This window comes from Eumetopias jubatus, unplaced genomic scaffold (assembly GCF_037043125.1).
Source record: "Eumetopias jubatus isolate StellerSeaLion01/CBP00866 unplaced genomic scaffold, mEumJub1_p1.0 scaffold_4, whole genome shotgun sequence".
Taxonomy (NCBI): Eukaryota; Metazoa; Chordata; class Mammalia; order Carnivora; family Otariidae; genus Eumetopias; species Eumetopias jubatus.
Window position 1 is genome coordinate 160,813,508 of NW_028274810.1, and position 18,609 is coordinate 160,832,116.

General features: G+C 40.5%; 1 protein-coding gene across 2 annotated transcripts in view; it reads right to left on the reverse strand.

The window, feature by feature from the left end:
- The window catches only part of ZBTB10 (zinc finger and BTB domain containing 10), a 36,286-nt gene extending 18,587 nt beyond the window's left edge, over window positions 1–17,699 (reverse strand). The window contains exons 1-2 of one of the 2 annotated variants that reach the window (XM_028112017.2): window positions 17,518–17,699; window positions 4,573–5,458 (exon numbers count right to left, since the gene is read on the reverse strand). In XM_028112017.2, the coding sequence (XP_027967818.1) occupies window positions 4,573–5,458; window positions 17,518–17,616 (985 nt within the window). In that variant the 5' untranslated portion in view covers window positions 17,617–17,699. Of the gene's footprint in view, window positions 1–4,572; window positions 5,459–15,607; window positions 16,636–17,517 lie in introns of those variants that run through there. The other variant, XM_028112011.2, reaches the window with a different exon arrangement.
- Window positions 17,700–18,609: the final 910 nt, after the last annotated feature.

The following is an 18,609-nucleotide window of genomic DNA, read 5'->3' on the forward strand; positions in this document are numbered from 1 at the left end:
TTAGAGCCAATTAAAAGCTTAATTAGGGCAACTATATTAACACTCTCGACTAGCACACAACTTCTTTATTGCTGTATGTTATTTGTTTTGCTGATGTTTCTTGTCAGTCATTTCAAAAACGTCTGTTCAAAATTAAGTATGTATGCATTCAAACGTTATGTGTACACATGCAGAGCAGTTATTTATAATGGGTGCAACCAGCTATTGTGACTGAAATAACAGAAAAATCTAGATTCAGAAAATCATGTTCCTTATAATCCCAGAGCATCAAAAGATCAACAGTAAGATTAACATGTGACTTGCTCTGATTTAAAACAATAGCATGTGTGAACACACTCTTGTAAAACAATTTTAGGTATATTTACTCCTACAATTTAATTCCTAATCTCAGATTTTTATATACTTAATATTTGGCTGAAATTTATTTTCTGGTTGTGAATCAGCAAGACAAGGATTTGAAATTTTTATAGTACCAGAGCAACTCATTAATGACTACCTTTATAATTATCCCATAAACTCCAGTAAAACAGTAAAAAGGACAGAAGTTTCTAACCTTTCCTAAGTTCTATTTGAAGTATCCTCATATATCAAAAATGATTTGAAGCAAATTCCAGTAGTGAGTCAAATAATGGATATACTAGTTTAAGATACATATATTTTAAAAAACCCCATCTAAATCCCTGATATTGGGGCGCCTGGGTGGCTCAGATGGTTAAGCGTCTGCCTTCAGCTCAGGTCATGACCTCAGGATCCTGGGATCAAGTCCCACATCTCAAGGTTGTCTTCTAAATACTCAAATTATGTGCTTTTTACCCAAAAGGCAAATATACAAATTGAAACTGTAAAGCTGAAACCTGATTTCAACTCTACTTATAAGGAATTAATAAAAATTTACAAATGTTTTAATATTGTTTCCCCAGAAGTACATATGAAATCAGGGAGCCTGCTTCTCCTTCTGCCTGCCATTCCCCCTGCTTGTCCTCTCCCTCCCTCTCTCTGGCAAATAAATAAAATCTTTATAAAACAAATAAATAAATAAATCCCCATTTCTAGGTATACCTTATCTCAGTATCTTACAACACTTCTCTATGAGGCATTGGAACACGAGCTTCAACAGTATGTGGCAAGAAGATATTTAGAGCTGTGGTTTACAGACTATAGGCTTAAGAGTCTAGGGAACTCAGTTCTTAAAGGGATCTACAAGTTCAAATATGCCAAGCACTGCTCATAGACCATATAAATAACTTATCATGACTTTTCAGATATTTACATACATAACTTTAAATTCATTTAAAAGCATTTACTCCACTGAACATTTTCAGTATTTTCTCAATAAGTAGAAATCAAAGTGTAACCAATGATGGTGCAGTTCATAAAAATGTTTTGAGGTTTTAAAAGGGACCAGTTTTTTTTTTTTAAAAGACTGAGTCTACCAGTTCATTAATTACAAGGTTTTAATGTGAGACGGTCTTAAACATGAAACCTGCCTCTATTTTTACTAGCTGAGTGACCTTGAGCCAGGCCTTAACCTTGATAAACAGACCCACTGTGTTCTCTATTGGTCAGAATTTGCCTCCAGGGTTGTAGTTAATTCTGTACACCAAAATTTCTGGGTGGGAAAAAAAAAAAACATGTCTATGACTGTAAGAAAGATGGTAAAGGCACTTGGAATTCACAAGGAATTCACTTAGTTTAATAAATTATAATATCTGAAGGGTTGGTTATCAGGTAGATTAGAGAGATTAGAGGTTAGGCTCTGATTATACTACTCAAAATGACAGATTCATGAAGTTAAAAAGAACGAATTTTGGCTCAATATAAAATAACTTTTCTAGAATCTAGTAGAAAGCACGCTGCACTGGAAAACTGATTTTAAATAATCTCAAGTCCCCCAATTTTAAGGGGATCTATAATGACCATGACAGCTGTGCTTTTGTCATTTAATTTTTTTTTAAAGATTTTTCATTTTTCATTAGAGATAGAAAGAGTACAAGCAGGGGGAGCGGCAGGCAGAGGGAGAGGGAGAAGCAGGCCCCCCACTCAGCAGGGAACCCGACGTGGGGCTCGATCCCAGAACCCTGGAATCATGACCTGGGCCGAAGGCAGCAGCTTACCCGAGTGAGCCACCCAGGCGCCCCTTGTCATTTAATTTTCGTAATAATTCCTTAAAATAAGTACCACACTTTAAAGATGAAGAAACTGAAGACAGGAGTTTAATTTAATTTGGTCACGGTCACACAGTAGGTTAAGTACAGAGCTCATTTTCAGATCATGACTCAATTTGGGCTCTTTCCTCTTTGTCAGTGGATCTCAACCTTTACTCACTGTGTAACCACCGACAGAGCTTATAAAAATTCCAACAACCAGGCGACATCCCAGAACCAATTAACTCAATCCCTACTGGAAAGACCCAAGCACCAAGGTCTGCACAATATGCAGCCAAGAAAGATTAAGACCCACTGCTCTATACCAAGGGTTGGCAATAAAGCTTTATTGAAGCATATCCATGATCATCTGTGTATATCTAATACCGCTTTCGTGCTACAATTAAGTAACTGACTTTATGACCAGCAAAGCCTAAAATATTTACTGTTTGGTCCTTTACAGAAAAAACTTGCCAAACTCTGGCTCTGCATCATATTATGTCCTAATCATAATATTCTTATAAAACCCCCATTTCCTGCCATTCAGTGAGGCTGGATTTAGAGGCACTGAGATGTTGCAAAAAGTTTAACAGCTGGAATATAGCATATCACTGATAAAATCAAATGTCAATTAAGCAAGGTTCAGAAACCAAAGTGATACCCGTTAACATAATACAATTTTTATAAGATGTAAGAGATAAATTGAAAGCATATTAGACTACCAAAAATTTATGATACACCTACTCCATTGATACAAACTCAGCTCAGGGGGTGCTTGCCAAGATAATAGCTAGTAATGTTATTTTTTAAAGTATGCGTTGTGGGGGCGCCTGGGTTACTCAGTCGGGTCCTGGGATCGAGCTCCATGTTGGGCTCCCTGCTCAACAGGGAGCCTGCTTCTCCCTCTCCCTCTGCCTGCAGCTCTCCCTGCTTGTGCTCTCGCTGTCAAATAAATAAATGTTTAAAAAAAAGAAGTTTGTAAAGTATGCAATGTGGTTCAATAGTAATGCTTTTCTTTGAATCACTCCAATTATGTGGCATTAAGAATGGGTTAGCTTTGATTAGTTTTGCCAGTTACTACTACCCCAAAAACCTGTTTATGCCTTACATGGTATTGTGTGTGTGTGTATTTTAAAAAACACCACAGGGTTCCCACCATACTATTAAACTATTAAGCTCTATAGCAGAAAGACAATGTAGCTCACTTTACTTCAAGGTCTTCCGTATTAAAAATTAAGCCAAAATAAAATGATGCTAAGAAAATCTACCCTATTTTAATATTTAAAGAAACTGCCTCTGAGATTTAATTATTAAACAGTAGACAAGTATGAGGGAAAAGATCAGTAAATCACATTCATTATGCAGATATGATTTTCACCTAAGTAAATCTGAAAACCAATGAAAACTAAATCCATGCCTCAAAAGCCAGTCAAACCATTTCATAGGATTACTATGGCATTCTGCCCTTTAGAACTAAAAACAATGATTCTTTTTAACAAAGTACTCCATCCCCAGATAATCACCATGATGTAAATCAGACACTGAATAGTTATAGAGCTTTGAGACAGCAAAACAAACACTGAATCATATAAGACAGTGGTAGACATATACCTCAAGTCTGGGATCTGCAAAGGAAAACCTCAAATCCACTGCTTCTTCAAATATAATTAAATGAGGCAAAGGCAATTAAAGTTTCAAATCTATTTATACTCTGTAACAATGGTCCCCCATCCCATTAAAACCCATTAAAAAAAAATCCACAGCACAAATGTGATATGCTAAGATTTTGTATATATCCTTTTAGTTATATAGTGAGGAGAAAGGTCTCAGAGTCCTCTCTCTTAATGAATGGAAATGAAAATGAGGGGACAGTGGAACAAATCTGAAACATTTCAGCTTCTGTAAGATTTATGGTAAGAATAGAATAGTAGCTCTAAACAAATTGGAATAATCCCACTGTCATTTGCAAAATTCTAAAAAACACTTAAATGTTTAATTACCAATAAAAAAACTGGGAATAAAAAATGTTAATTAGGTCTCAAAAATGTTCTGAAATGACAAACTGATTATATATTACAACTAAGATTTGAACTAAGATTACATTATCTTGTATCTTTCCAGCACTGGGTGCAAAAAAAGTGATCATAGAGTCCAAAGATCAGAGAAGTCAAAGAGCTATAAATGAAGAAGAGTCCACAGGCCACATACATGATTAACACAAACTTTGAGAAACTCAAGAGAAAAAACATATACCAAAATTATATTTTCTCCTTTCTATGATAAACACTCAAATTTAGTATCTGTTATTACTTTTGTGTATTACTTTTATAGTTTAAGAAATACTTTAAAAATATACTTCAAGATTATAATATCCAACCATAATTAATTAGAATGAAAACTGAAATATCTTTGTATATAAAATATTTACCTGGTTCTTCCTTGATGAATGATAAATCTTCTTCTGGATAGGCAACAGGTGGCTGCATCACTGAGCAATCTTCTAAATTTGTTTCATTAGGTGGTATATTATAAATAAATCTCTTTGTAGTTTGGTTTTTCCTCCTTGTTTTGCCAGTCTCTTGAATTCCCTGGGAGCCCATATTATTCCAAATAAACACTTTTGTTTGACCTTGAGATTCATTTTCAGCCAGTTCTGGTGAACCATCCTGGACCCAACTACTGTCATTCATTTGGTAGTTTTCTATTTGGCCCTCGTCGACATTACAACCATCATTTTCAATTTTTACATTACTTGCCAAATTGGTAAGATTCCGTGTTGCCCAAAAACTGGCAATTTTTTGATCCCGTGATGAAGATAGACCATCTCTATTAACTGGTTTTCTGTTATTATAGTCCACAACTACAGACTCTGGAGCTTCCGATTTAATGCTTATATTTAAGGCATCTTTAATGAAATTTCGGCAAGTTTGAACAACTTCACTCATTTGAAGATAGCTGGCCACTGTCATCACTTCAATGGCATTTTGGCTTGTGAGCACCAGGTTACCAGAATACAAGAAGTCCAAGATGACTGAAAAACCTTGAACTGCAGCAATATCTAAATGGGTAGTATTGTTTTGGTTAGGGCTTTCTTTGTTTGAAAAGCAATATAAAGTCTTAAAGAAACGGCTGCCTGCAACCAGGATGTTCTTATGAGCTTTAAAGATTTTTCCGCTCACCACAATGCTGACATCGCAAAGAATACCTTTCTTTCTTTGTTCATTTAGTTGTCGAAGAAGTTGATAGCAGTAAGAGTTCTCATTTGGCCTACTATTAAAGTCACAGTACCCCTCCTCTGATGGTATTTCTGTCTCCTGTAATTGGATGGAAAACATTAATATTAAATTTTATTTACTTTTAAAAAACCCCCAAATGAAGAAAATATCAATTTAACGTTTTTAAAAAGCGCTTATCAAATACACTAATTTGTTAGCAATCATGATGTATTGAGACTGAGGTGTTCACAATCCCAAATACTGGGAGAAGTGTGAAGAGCTTGGTGCAAGCTACTATTATTAAGAAAAGCCAAACACAGGGCGCCTGGGCAGCTCAATTGTTATTCATCTGCCATCAGCTCAGGTCATGATCCCAGGGTCCAGGGATGAGCCCCACTTCGGGCTCCGTGCTCAGCGGGAAGCCTGCTTCTCCCTCTCCCACTCCCCCTGTTTGTGTCCCCTCTCTCGCTGTGTCTCTGTCAAATAAATAAAATTAAAAAAAAAAGTCAAACACATCTGAATTAAGGATCAGCAGGATTTCATTTAAAGAATAACATCATGTATAAGCCAAGGACATGGATTAAGAATTATTTAAAATTAAAATAGCAATTACTTTCCTATGAAAAGAAACTTTCATATATAGAAATCTAATTAGTTTGCCTTATCTCTGATAGGAATGCAGCAGCCTTTCTGATTGAACTTAAAATATCCAAGTTACAATGTTGGGTATATCTCATCCTATTTAACACTACTAAAAAAGTAAATTTTAAATCTTGGCAAACATCCAATCAAATAGTTTAGATAGATCAATGAAATTAATTAAATCTAAAGATAACCTAAGACCCTGATAGGAAAATGTGTTTCAACTATAGGATATCCAGCTATGTAATTTCCCAATCAACTTTCAAAATGCCTTATCTTTTTAGGGGCATAAATGGTAAATATAAGGTAAAATTCCTGAACTAAAAGTTCTTTTAGTATTATTTTTTTTTTTAAGATTTTAAGTAATCTCTACACCCCATGTGGGGGCTTGAACTTACAACCCCGAAATCAATATTCGCATGCTCTACCAGCTGAGCCAGCCAAGAACCCTGGAACTCAAAATTCTTAAGTTTATAATTTTCTTTCTTATCAATCTGAAAAGTGTTCACTGTATGTTTAGCATCACTTAAGTTATGGTAATTCCTATAAAACACAGCACACTTTAGGGGCGCCTGGGTGGCTCAGTTGGTTAAGCAACTGCCTTCGGATCAAGTCATGATCCTGGAGTCCCGGGATTGAGTCCCACATCAGGCTTCCTGCTCAGCAGGGAGTCCGCTTCTCCCTCTGGCCCTCTTCCCTCTCGTGCTTTCTATCTCTCATTCTCTCTCTCAAATAAATAAATAAAATCTTTAAAAAAAAACACAGCACACTTTAATAACGGTTGTTAGATAACTGAAGTAATCATTTTTTCCAATCAAAGTTCTTAGATATTTCTGGTAGAAAAGATGGCTGAAAATGCTGACCCTGAAGTATCAAAAATTCATTATTTTCTTTGCATAAAATATTAATTTAAATACAGACCATTTCTGTAAAATAATGACACACACATCTATGACTATATGAGCATGGGGAAAAACATGGGAAAATACATACTAGACTGTAAACATGCTAGGAAAACTGATATGCTTGGGTAAGAGAAAAGAGGAAGGTAGAATTCAAGAAAAAAATAGAAAGGTGTTGGGAACACAGTTAAGGTTGCAGAAGAATTTTCATGGAAATAATATTTTAGTGGTGAGATTCCTAAACAATCCCACAACTCTATTTAACCTCACATGGGTATGGCTAAATTACAAAAATAATTAGGTTTAAGTCTGAGTACTGAACACAGGAGGCCATACATAAAATAATTTCAACTCCCTTGAAACTAAACCAGGTCAGTAGTCCATTTAAGAATTTTTGTGTTGCTTTTAAGTATGAGAATTCAAATGGAAGAACCAAAATATTAGAATTCCAGCCCCCTTCAATATTTCCACAGGGGTAATGAACAGTACAGATAACCCTGCAAATCTGGGGTAATATGATCACTACAAAGGAGGATTCATGGGAAGTAGAGATTTTCCTTTTCATTTCCAACTGACCCTTGGCAGTCTTACCTTCCCAGTGCCTCACACACATAATGCCCTTACACTGTAACATCCTACTCCCCCACGTGCTTGATAATATCAAGTCTCATGCTCTAAATCAACCTCCTACCAAACACCCAATCTTCATCAAAAACTGATTATCAGCCAAGGTTTGAGGGAAGTAAGCAAAACAAATTCACCAGTAAGTCCCAAATTTTTGCTTTTGAAGGTGTGGAGGGAAGGAAGTGAGATAAAAAAAAAAAAGGACAGTGTTTTAACCTTAGAGCTTGTACATAAACCAGTACGTTGTCAGATTTCAAACTTAGAAAAGGGAATGAAAACATGTGAATATATAAATAACTAAATCAATACTAAAAACAATTAATGCTACAGTATGATTTTCTATAAAAGCATCAGACTGTTTACTTGATGTCCCTTTTATGAGACTATTTGGTTAAGACTTTTTACTAATTTACTTATGCTTTCCACTCACTAAAGAAACAGCCGAAGTTGAAGAACCTTCCATTAATGCAGCCTGAAACTAAGCTTTGCTATGCATGCCATACCTGCCCAGCAAAGCTCATTTGGTTCAAAGTTCTGATGTTGCAATAACAGTATAAATACTTGAAGAAGCAAAAATTTTAAGCACTGATCAAAATTTGGCAGCACATCATCAAGTATTTGTGGAAGCAGTGAATTAGCATTTGCGAATCAAGAACCCACCTAGAGTTTATACATCTGGCAGTTCAAACCTTTGAGGAGGAGGCTGTGTCTAACTGTACAGTCATTTTAGGCGATGGTCACTGTGTTCTGCATTTTCTGGGCCAGTCCCAATTTCTAAAGTTCACAGCCATTATCAGACCAAATGTCCTAATTTTTAAAAATAACTCAGACAAAAGCCTATCCACCAAAATATTTGCCCATTCTATTTTAACACAAAATATACAAATCAAAATAACTATTCAACCACTATTTTTTTCTCATTAATGTTTTACAAGAACAGTAATATTCCTTGCTTTTATAAGCACCACCAATTTCTTTTTCACTACTTATTAGGGCACTGTGCCTTGTTTCTGTAGCACCTATTAAATATGCTCTCCACAATGAAGGCTTTCCAAGTCAAGAATATGTGTACTCTCAAAGGGGAGTATTATTTGGGCACGGCAAATCAGAGCTTAAATAAGCACATAACACTAAAACAAATTGCTGGTATTATTTGCCGAGCTAAATAAATTAAGAAAATCTTAGTACTAAACATAAAAACCTTAAAGTAGTTCCCTAAGGAACTCATGCCATCTCTGTCTCTGGTTCCTTCTTACATTCTAAATGCCCACTGAGTATACGGATAACAGGAGTTCACTGATATGTAAAATCTACTGTTGAAAAGTATTTCTAGAATACTTTTCAGATGCTGGGAAACTTTTCTGTTCCTTTTCCCAAAATGGAAAACATAATTTAGCCCAGACAACAGTCTAAAATGGCTAAACAAGATTTTAAGAAAATGGACATTCAGGGCGCCTGGGTGGCTCAGTTGGTTAAGCAACTGCCTTCGGCTCAGGTCATGATCCTGGAGTCCCGGGATTGAGTCCCAAGCCCTGCTCAGCAGGGAGTCTGCTTCTGCCTCTGACCCTCCTCCCTTCTCATGCTCTCTGTCTCTCATTCTCTCTCTTGCAAATAAAATAAAAAAAAAAAAAAAAGAAAATGGACATTCAGGGGTGGCTCAGTGGGTTAAGCATCTGCCTTCAGCTCAGGTCATGATCCCAGGGTCCTGGGACTGAGTCCCGCATTGGGCTTCCTGCTCAGTGGGGAGCCTGCTTCACCCTCTGCTTGTATGTGCACACACTCTCTCTGACAAATAAAATCTTTAAAAAATTAAAAAAAAGGACATTCAGACTTCAAAAAAAAAATCAGACAATTTGTTACATCAAAGATTCTGTAAATGTGAAAAGTTCTCAAGTTTCTTATTTGTGAAGATGCCCGTAAGTAAAATTTTAATTTTAGATCTGTAAGAGACCTTAGAATTAACTCTTCTAAAATTAAGAAAATATAGGGGGCGCCTGGGTGGCTCAGTCGTTTAGCATCTGCCTTCAGCTCAGGTCATGATCCCTGGGTCCTGGGATAGAGCCCCATGTCAGGCTCCATGCTCCACCGGAAGCCTACTTCTCCCTCTCCCACTCCCATTCCCCCTGCCTATGTTCCCTCGCTGTGTCTCTGTCAAATAAGTAAATAAAATCTTTAAAAAAAAGAATAAAAAATAAAATTAAGAAAATATAAAAAAGAAAATTCATCTTTGCCTTTACTTCCAGAGAATCTAAAAAAATAAGTATTTTACTCACAGAGGAAAAAGCTGCTAAAAGTTTGAAAAATCCTGACTTCACTCAATTATGTAATAAGCATAAAGTGAATGCCTACTTTAGACAAGTTCTACAACGGGGGACCCAAAATGAGTAAGTACAGCTCCCAACTTGAAGATCACTGGTGGGCAAGACTCTTAAGGTACTAAAGAGTGTAACAAAGGTGTTAGGGGAGCAGAGAGGAGGTCTATCTAGTCCAGTTATTTTTGGTGGTGATGGGTGCGGGGGGAATGCTTTTTGGAAGAAAGACCTGAGCAGAGCCTCAGAGGATGAAAAAATGGGATGGAATGGATGAGCATTCCAAGTAAATAAACAGCATTAAAATGAAAACAAGATGGGTCTTAAGAGCATCCTAACAATTCCAGATTTATGAAAGAACTTCAAGGTGATCCCCCCAGAAGCCCAAGAAATGCAAATATGCACTTATGAACATTTCTAGAGGCAAGTGTCTATAGCTTCCATCAGTTATCGAGAGATTCAAATCCCCCCCCCAACAAGATTAAAAATCACTGTTGATAGGTGCCTTAGAGAGCTTTAAAAGCAGTGATCTGACTGGATTAGAAGATAAAAGAGACAGTTGTGACAGCAAAGTAGGGAATATCAGCAAACATTTAATAGATACACTGTGACCCCAAGGAAGGTACTTTTAATAGTGCAACATACTTGCAAGAAACCAGGACCTTAACTAACCTAAGATGGAAAATGTTAATGGGGGGAGGGGTGATGAGTCAGAACCTGGAAAAATATCTGGAAGATAAAAATTAACAGAATGTGAGTGATCAACTAGATGTTGTGGGGGTGTTGTAGGATCAGTCTTCTGTACTCTAGCTTGGGGGGCTTGATAATGCCACCAACTGGGCAGAGAACCCAAGACCACCACACAATCTCCCCCACCCTTATGAAAGGAGAGTTGGAGAGAACTTCAATTGCAAACAGCTGAGTTCATGTGCAATCAATCCGCAAAGGATAAGAAAATACTATTTAGCTAAAAAAATCAACAATTAGTATTCACTTTCCCTACCCAGAATTATAATCCTTTCAATAAATGGATTAGCAGAAAAAAGGCATTTCCAATACAAAACATCAAAGTGTAAACTGAAAGCATTAAAAACAATAATCTTGGGGCGCCTGGGTGGCTCAATCAGTTAAGTGTCTGCCTTCAGCTCAGGTCATGGTCCTGGGTTCCTGGGATAGAGCCCCCACATTGGGTTCCCTGCCTGCGGGGAGCCTGCTTCTCCCTCTCCTCCCAACTGGTACTCTCTCAAATTAAAAAAATAAAATCTAAAAAAAAAAAAAAACTTTACTACTTTTGTTGCAGGAGCCCACTGGAACACTATATTTAAAGAAAAAACATTTCACTTCCAAATCCAAATTTTTGAAGAAAATGGAAATTCTAATTCTATAGGTCAGTAGTAGAAATCTTCAGGTAATTTTAACCTCCAGCCAATTTTAGGTACCAAAGATATGCTTTATTACCAGCTGTCTTCTCAAAACACACACACTACCCAGGTGTCTCTGAACGGCAACATATTTCTTCATGATCCTCCCATTTTAAAACTGCTAAAGAGTTTGCCCATTTGTTAACAGAATAAAATACAATCATTTTAGCATGACAAAAGACCCTCCATAGCCCATTATCTATTCAAACTTGATTTTTCATCCTGTTAGCAACCAAATTATCCACTTCTCAGACACATCAATTTTATTTTCTTAATGCTGCTTCCAATTGCAGTGCGTGGAATGCCCTCCCCTCCCCGTTCAACACCTATTCATTTAACACAATGGCGATCAAGAGCCAATTATACAAGCTTCTCCTAACTTTCACAAGTAGAATTGATGACTCCCTTTAAGTGTTTTCACTGTAACCTGAACGTATTTCTAACATGGTACCTATCATTTTATTATGTCTGCCTCTTCTTACTAGACTACAAGTTCCTTGAGGGCAGAAAATGTCTGATTTATAAGTTTTATCTCCAGTGCTCTGGATCTACCTAATGTAAGTTTATAAAGAGGAAGAAGCCAATCCTAGATACACTGTATAAAGACACTACTAAAAAGTCAAAAACACAAGGGAAATGAACCAGCTTAATAAATCAAACATAATGTTAGAACCTATATATTATACAAAATGCTTATTTAATGGTCCAGAGGTTGGTTGTTTATTTACATAGGCTCCACACCCAGCATGGAGTCTTGAACTCACAACCCTGAGATCAAGAGCCTGACGCTTAACCTACTGAGCCTCCCAGGTACCCCTATCTTTAATACTTCTTAGGGAAAGGGTTTTCAGACTATCTTCCCAAATTGTTAAAAACAAAAAACCTTTAAGCCTTATCTTTGTCAAATGCAAAGAAGGCTTGTAGACCATCTCACTTTTGCTTTAGTTATGACCTCAACATAGTCTCATTGGTAATGTCAATCAGATCACTGACCTAAGTTCAATATTTACTTTCTATAAAGATTAATGAAAATTATAGTAATACATTTGACTGTATGTTTTAGACTTAGTAAACTGGAGAGAGTTAAGTAAACTGGAAAAGAGTTGACAGAATGTGTGATTTAGGCTAAGAAAATTTCACAATTGGGTAGAAAGTGATCTGAACCACGATACAGCAGTAACCACTATTATTAAAGCAATTTTAAAGTCCTCTGGGCCAAATGGTCAAATCCTGTATAAGCTAATCATTGAACTTTCTTTGATGAAGACAATTACTCAAAATAAAAACTGTATGTTGCCTCTTACATCCTTATAGAGAATATAGGAAACTGTATGTTGCCCCTTACATCCTTAGAAAGAATATAGGGATCTTTCTGAAACAGAAGGCTCAGAACAGATTCTGAGCGCATATTTTGACTCTCCCATGAACAATCTTAACCAACACCCAATTAGCAGAACAGCAAGCTTTTTAGGAATGTGTTATAATTCTTTGGTCACCACAATTTAATGAAAAGGAACTTTTCTTACTTTCAGAAAGCACAGAAAGAAAAGTAACACTTAGTGATTTGGCCAACCTCCTCTCAAAAAAACATCCCTCGTTTAAAAAAAAGCGGGGAGGAGTTGAGGGGAATAAAGGGTGTGAACTACCCTTAGCCTCAAAGTGAATTCCTGCCCGAAGAACTACAGAACTCTCATTTCATCATTTTTAAGACAGGATAAAGCTAATCAAGATATTCTTATGAAGCGGTGAAAAAATTTGCATGTATGAGAAAGTCTCAATGTTAGTCTCTGAAGGTATAAAAAGGAAAACTGGTTTATTCTCTAGAATCAGGATTGATCCCAAGAGATAAAGTGGTTTCCCAACTGTCAAAATTGGTTAACAACTGAGACACGAGGTACCAGGCTACCAAAAACAACTTATTATTGGTGATAAATATACACAATGATAATAAATAATGGCTAGCATTTGCTAAGTGATTACGTGCTGGCACATATACTTTGCATACACAAGGGAACTAGAAGTTAAACTCCTTTGCCTGCCAAGAAAAGTAGAGGATTAGGATTCAGGTGCCCCTAACCTTAAGCCCAAGAATGCTCTTACAGATTGTGTTATACTGCCTCCTACCGGTAGTCAAAGGCTACAGGGCAAAGAAAAAAACTGAATTCTACCCATATGAATCAGTTCTTGAAAAGGTCACTGATATCAACAAGACAAAGATATGTTGGTGGTACCTGGGGTCAACAGCAAGGTTAACATCCCAAACTAACGTTGCAACAAATATAGAGAAGTTAGATCAATTCAGAGTGGAAACATCCAAAATCCAATCAAGGAAACCAATATATATCCTTAGACACACAACTTATTAAATTTTATTGTCCTCAGCCTAATGAAAGAGTGTCCTAAGAGAAAGATGGTGTGCACATTATGTCTTAAAAAGGGGACTCTTGTAGTGGGCAAAGGGAAAAGGAGGGGTAATTGAAGAGATCAAGTTTAGAAAAGGTTTTACCTAGGGAATGAATTCCCTGATCCAGATAATGCCTAGGCGAGGAGGATACACCACACTAACTAGTCTCTATCATAAGGTTATCCGACTAATTCCCCTTCCCCTGATTTCAGGTTCACTAAGCAGCTAATTATATTTTGCATTCCCCCTCAGATTTGCCTACAGGGACAGACTATGCTGATAAGAGTAACTGGTCCACTGTATATTAAAAATATTCCTTGTAATTGTCTTTTTAGAATTTTCTAAATAACCAACCTACCATTATTTGGAAAAGTACACTTTCATTTTCACAAGTCCCCCACCTCCATCATCTTACAACATTATTACTTAACTCTTTAAAGCCCCCGACTCTGCATCGATAAAATAAAGATTACTTTGCAGAGTAAGGTAAAGTGTGCTTGGCATACAGAACACAAGTAAATGTTAGTTATATTTCACTCCATTACCCAAGGTCACAAAGCTAGTAATTGTAGAAAGATTTACTCCAAAACCCATTCGTGTTCTTTTACAACATTCCCTACAGGCTCTAGTCTCAGTTGTCATCAAGGACTAAGACTTAGAACTATTTACTTAACCTTTTGGGACTGTACATCTTTAAGAGACCTTCCTTGTAGGGCTTAGGCAACTCAAATTTGTGCAAAAACTATTACCATTTTCCACTGGGAAAAATAACCCTATGCTTTAAAGTTAACTTCTGAGAAACTACTGTGCTATGGGGTTATTGGATAGCACCTAATTAACTCCAGTGTAAGTGTTTTGAACAGCGAGATCACTCCAATAAACACAGAGGGACTAATATCCAAAAGCTGACTTTCTAAAATCAGTGACTGGCTACCAAAACAAAAGAATGAATTCCATCTTCCACACAGGTTGTCTGAAAGACTTAAAACAAGAACTGCTCAACATCATCTCTTTTGGCTTGAAAAAGGATCACCAAAATGGTAAGCCTACTATCTTTAAACTGGAAATATTAAAACAAGAAATAACTGAAGTATAGCTTACCTGTTTTGTAACTAAAGACTTATGTTTTCAAGGACTTTAGTAAATATATTCTCTACCAGCCTACTACCTGATAGAAATAACATCACAGGCAACATCCTTAATATGCAAAGTTTAAAGTAAACTGCATTTACAAGGAACTTTTTAAAAAAGGGAGGACTATAGAAAATCTCAGCGCAAGAATCTGGGTAGAAGGAAACAAGTAAAAACTCCAGTAGTTTACCAAAGCATGCCTTTGGTAAGAGAAAGTTCAACAGAAAGTTCAAGGAAGATGAATTTAGTAAAATAATTCCCAAGGAGTGTTATCCAAATAGCTTCCTCTACATTTACATACTGCTATCATATTTCACATTATCCTGACCTGATAATAAAGAAATTTTCTCAGCTGAATGTTTTCCTGAAAGGGTTAGCGTCAAAGGTTAAGGGAATTCTTTAATTCATTCTTCAAAGAGTCGCCAGATTTGACTTCCATCAGCATGCTGGAAAGACCGAAACGTAAGGCAGCTTTTCTAAAAATCACAGCTAGTAAGATTTTTGACCGTAAAGTCCACTTTTTAGGGCTTAAAACCTTCAACCTCGCTTTCTTAGACTTTTTTAAAAATCTGATGGGCAAAAAAAGGAATCATTAAAAATAAATTCAGCGCTACGATTAGAAAATTGTCATTCCATCCCCCACCCCCCAACACAGATTAACTTTTGAAAACTCGTTCTCAGGCTTTCTAAACCCCCACGTATCAGCTCCCTGCAATTCCACAACTGGAACGATGCCTTCACCCAAGAAAAGTGTTTTTTGCCTGATAAGTCTTTCCCTAAAAGATCCGAAAAAGTAGGAGCAGGATATACTGTACCTGGGCGTTGGCTTCGTGGAGTTTGTGCTCATTAGAGACGTGGTGTCTCAGAAGAAGGGTTTTCTTGTAGTTTCGGGTCCCTCGCGAAAGCTCATCGTGCCCCACTTGAGGAAGGTCCCCGCTTCCCCCGTCCTCTGGGGTCTTTTGGCACCAGCCGCAGGACATAAGGCCAGTATCCTTGGAATACCGCAGCCAGGGAAAATCTTTGAGCCAAGAGGTCTGGAAGGAGCACTGTAGCTTCTGCATTAGGGACTTGGGCCGCGCGAGCGGGAAGTGCTGGACAGTCTCTCCTTCGCCAGCTCCCACACCGCTGCCCTCCACTTCGTCCCCGCCATCGCCGCCCGACCGCCTGCTGCTGCTGCAGCTGCCGCCTTCCGCCCCGCTGCCGTCGCCCAGGCTCGCCCCCTCCTCCTCGTCCTCGGTGCTGTCGCTCAGGGACGCGCCGTCCTGCATCAACTCCTTCCCCTCCAGCGCGTCCAGCTCCAGATCCACAGCCGCTGGCCCTCGCCCATTGAAATGCCTCAGGGGCCACGCCGAGGTCTCCGGGCGGCCGCGGCTACTGCCATTGTTGCCGAGACCCCCGCCGCCGCCGCCTCCTCGGAAGGCCAGAGTCCGACGGTTCCTTTCCGCTAGCAGGGGGCCCCCCGCGCCACCGCCGCCCAGCGAGGTGGGGCCGCCCGCGTCTTGGGGGAGCAGCAACTCCTTGGTTTCCTCGGCGGCGGCGGCCGCCCCAGCGGAGGCCTCCAGGTCTTGGGGCTCCAGGCCCTCCAATTCCACTTCCTCGTCGGCCCCCCGCCCATTGAGCTGCTGAGGCGCTAGCGGCTGGGGCTGTCTTGGCTGGGGCTGCTGAGGCCAAGCCGAGGCCTCCCCGCCAGCGTTATTGTTCGTGGAGCTGCCGCCGCCGCCGCCGCCGCCACTGGCGGTGACCAACCCGCCTCCTCGGAACGCCAGCGTCCTGCGGTTCATTTCACTGAACGACATGGCGCGCGCCGCCGCCGCCGCCCGGTGCCCCGGCTCGCGCCCGGCCTCGGGCCGCGTCCCGCGCGCTCCCCGCCGCTCCCCCTCGGCTTCGCCCCCGCCCCCACCCCCGGCGTTCCGGTCTCGCGGGGCTCGGCCTCGCCCTCCCGCCCGGCCGCCGGGCTCGCGCTCGCTCCCGGAGCTGCCTCACGCGTCCACCGCCGCCCGCCGGGCCGCCGCCTCCGGCCGCCTCCTCGTCCTCCACCCCCGCCCCGCTGTGCTCCGGGCAGCGTCCCGCGCGGAGAAGGGGGCGGGCGGCGGAGAGGTGAGCAGCGAGCCGAGGGCGCGTGGGGCCTTCGAAGTTGAGAGGCGGAGTGCGGGGAGACCCTCCGCTGCCCCCTCTTTAAAGCCGCGCGCACACACCGACCCTCCAAACAGATATCCTTCCTCCGGTGCGCCGAGGAGTCCCGACGCCGCCGCCGGCTTCCCAGGCGCTGAGGGCGAGAGGCACGTTAAACTGCTGGGCTCCGCCACATAACGAACCGACAATAAAGCCGGCGGAGCGTTTCCGTCCGACCAGGCCCTGGCGGAGGTCGAATGGCAAATGAACAACGGACCGTGCGCCCACAATGCACCGGGGTAGCAGTAACCGCTGGAGGGGGAAAGGGTGGGGGCCGGGCTGGGGGAGGGGGGCTGGGCTTGGGGCTGGGCTGGGGTGGGGTGGGGGCGCCAGGGGACCGGGAAAGGGGCTGGGCCGCGCCTCCGGCCTGGGGGCGGGGGTGCGGCTGGGGGGGAAGGAAGTCGGCCGAGGGGCGGGGGACAAAAGGCCGAGCTGCTGGCTGGGGGTCTCGGGGAGGGGGCGGGCGTGTGCGGCCGGGGCCGGGCTACGCGGAGGACAAACAGCTGGCTAGTGTCAGGGTCTGGCCGCCTCCCCACTGCCCGCACGCACCTACCCGCGCCCGGGACGCACATTTTCCTTCTCTCGCCACGAGTTCACCTGGGACTTTGGAAATAACTGTGCGGTGGGGGCTGCTGCGCTCCAGCCTTGTCATTTGCTAGGGGTGGGTGGCGGTGCCCAAGGAAGTGAACTTATTTTGTTCCTTCACAAAGACTGGACCAGGCGGTGCCTTTCACACAAGGAGGTTACAACCACCGACACCTCCTCGTCTGCAGCATTGTGTGTGCGACGCAGCACCTCAGGCCCAAGGCAATAATCATTTCACAGAAAATGCACCGCCCCGAGTGTCTTATTGCTGTGATGAAATGGAAATTTAAATAAAAGGTCGAACACGTGCGTTCACTGGGAAGTATTGACATGGGTGTTACATCACCACCAGCCAATCAGATAACTCCAGTCGTGTTTATACTTCTACAACCACCTTGTGAGTATTACAGTATGTCATAACGTTATAAATATTAGGCAGGGTTTTCCCCAGGAGCGGGGAGGAGTCTGCTTATACGGACGTTGTGTGCGACTCCAAGGATTGTGTATCTAAAGGCAAGAATTAGTTATTAAGATTTATTTTTTAATTGTTTACATTGCATATGGAATTTAGAATGATTAGAAGAACAGATTGAGCTAGAAATGAAACTCATAATCTTGGTCGAGTTTTCCAACTTAGAGCCCTTATACTCCTATTCTTGAAATTTTAAATAAACTAATATTTAAAGTGTTTAGACTCGTTTTACTATTTTAAAATGTGAAATAAATCTTATTTTTTATTCAAACCTATTCCAGGTTTAAAAAAGATGTTCTCAAACTATGGTGAGGCTTTTTAACTTTAAAGAAATTTATTAATATTAAAAGTTTAATCACAGGGGCGCCTGGGTGGCTCAGTTGGTTAAGCGACTGCCTTCGACTCAGGTCATGATCCTGGAGTCCCGGGATCGAGTCCCGCCTCGGGCTCCCTGCTTGGCAGGGAGTCTGCTTCTCCCTCTGACCATACCCCCTCTCATGTGCTCTCTCTCTCTCATTCTTTCTCTCAAATAAATAAATAAAATCTTTAAAAAAAAGTTTAATCACAAACTAATATGAAATATATTCA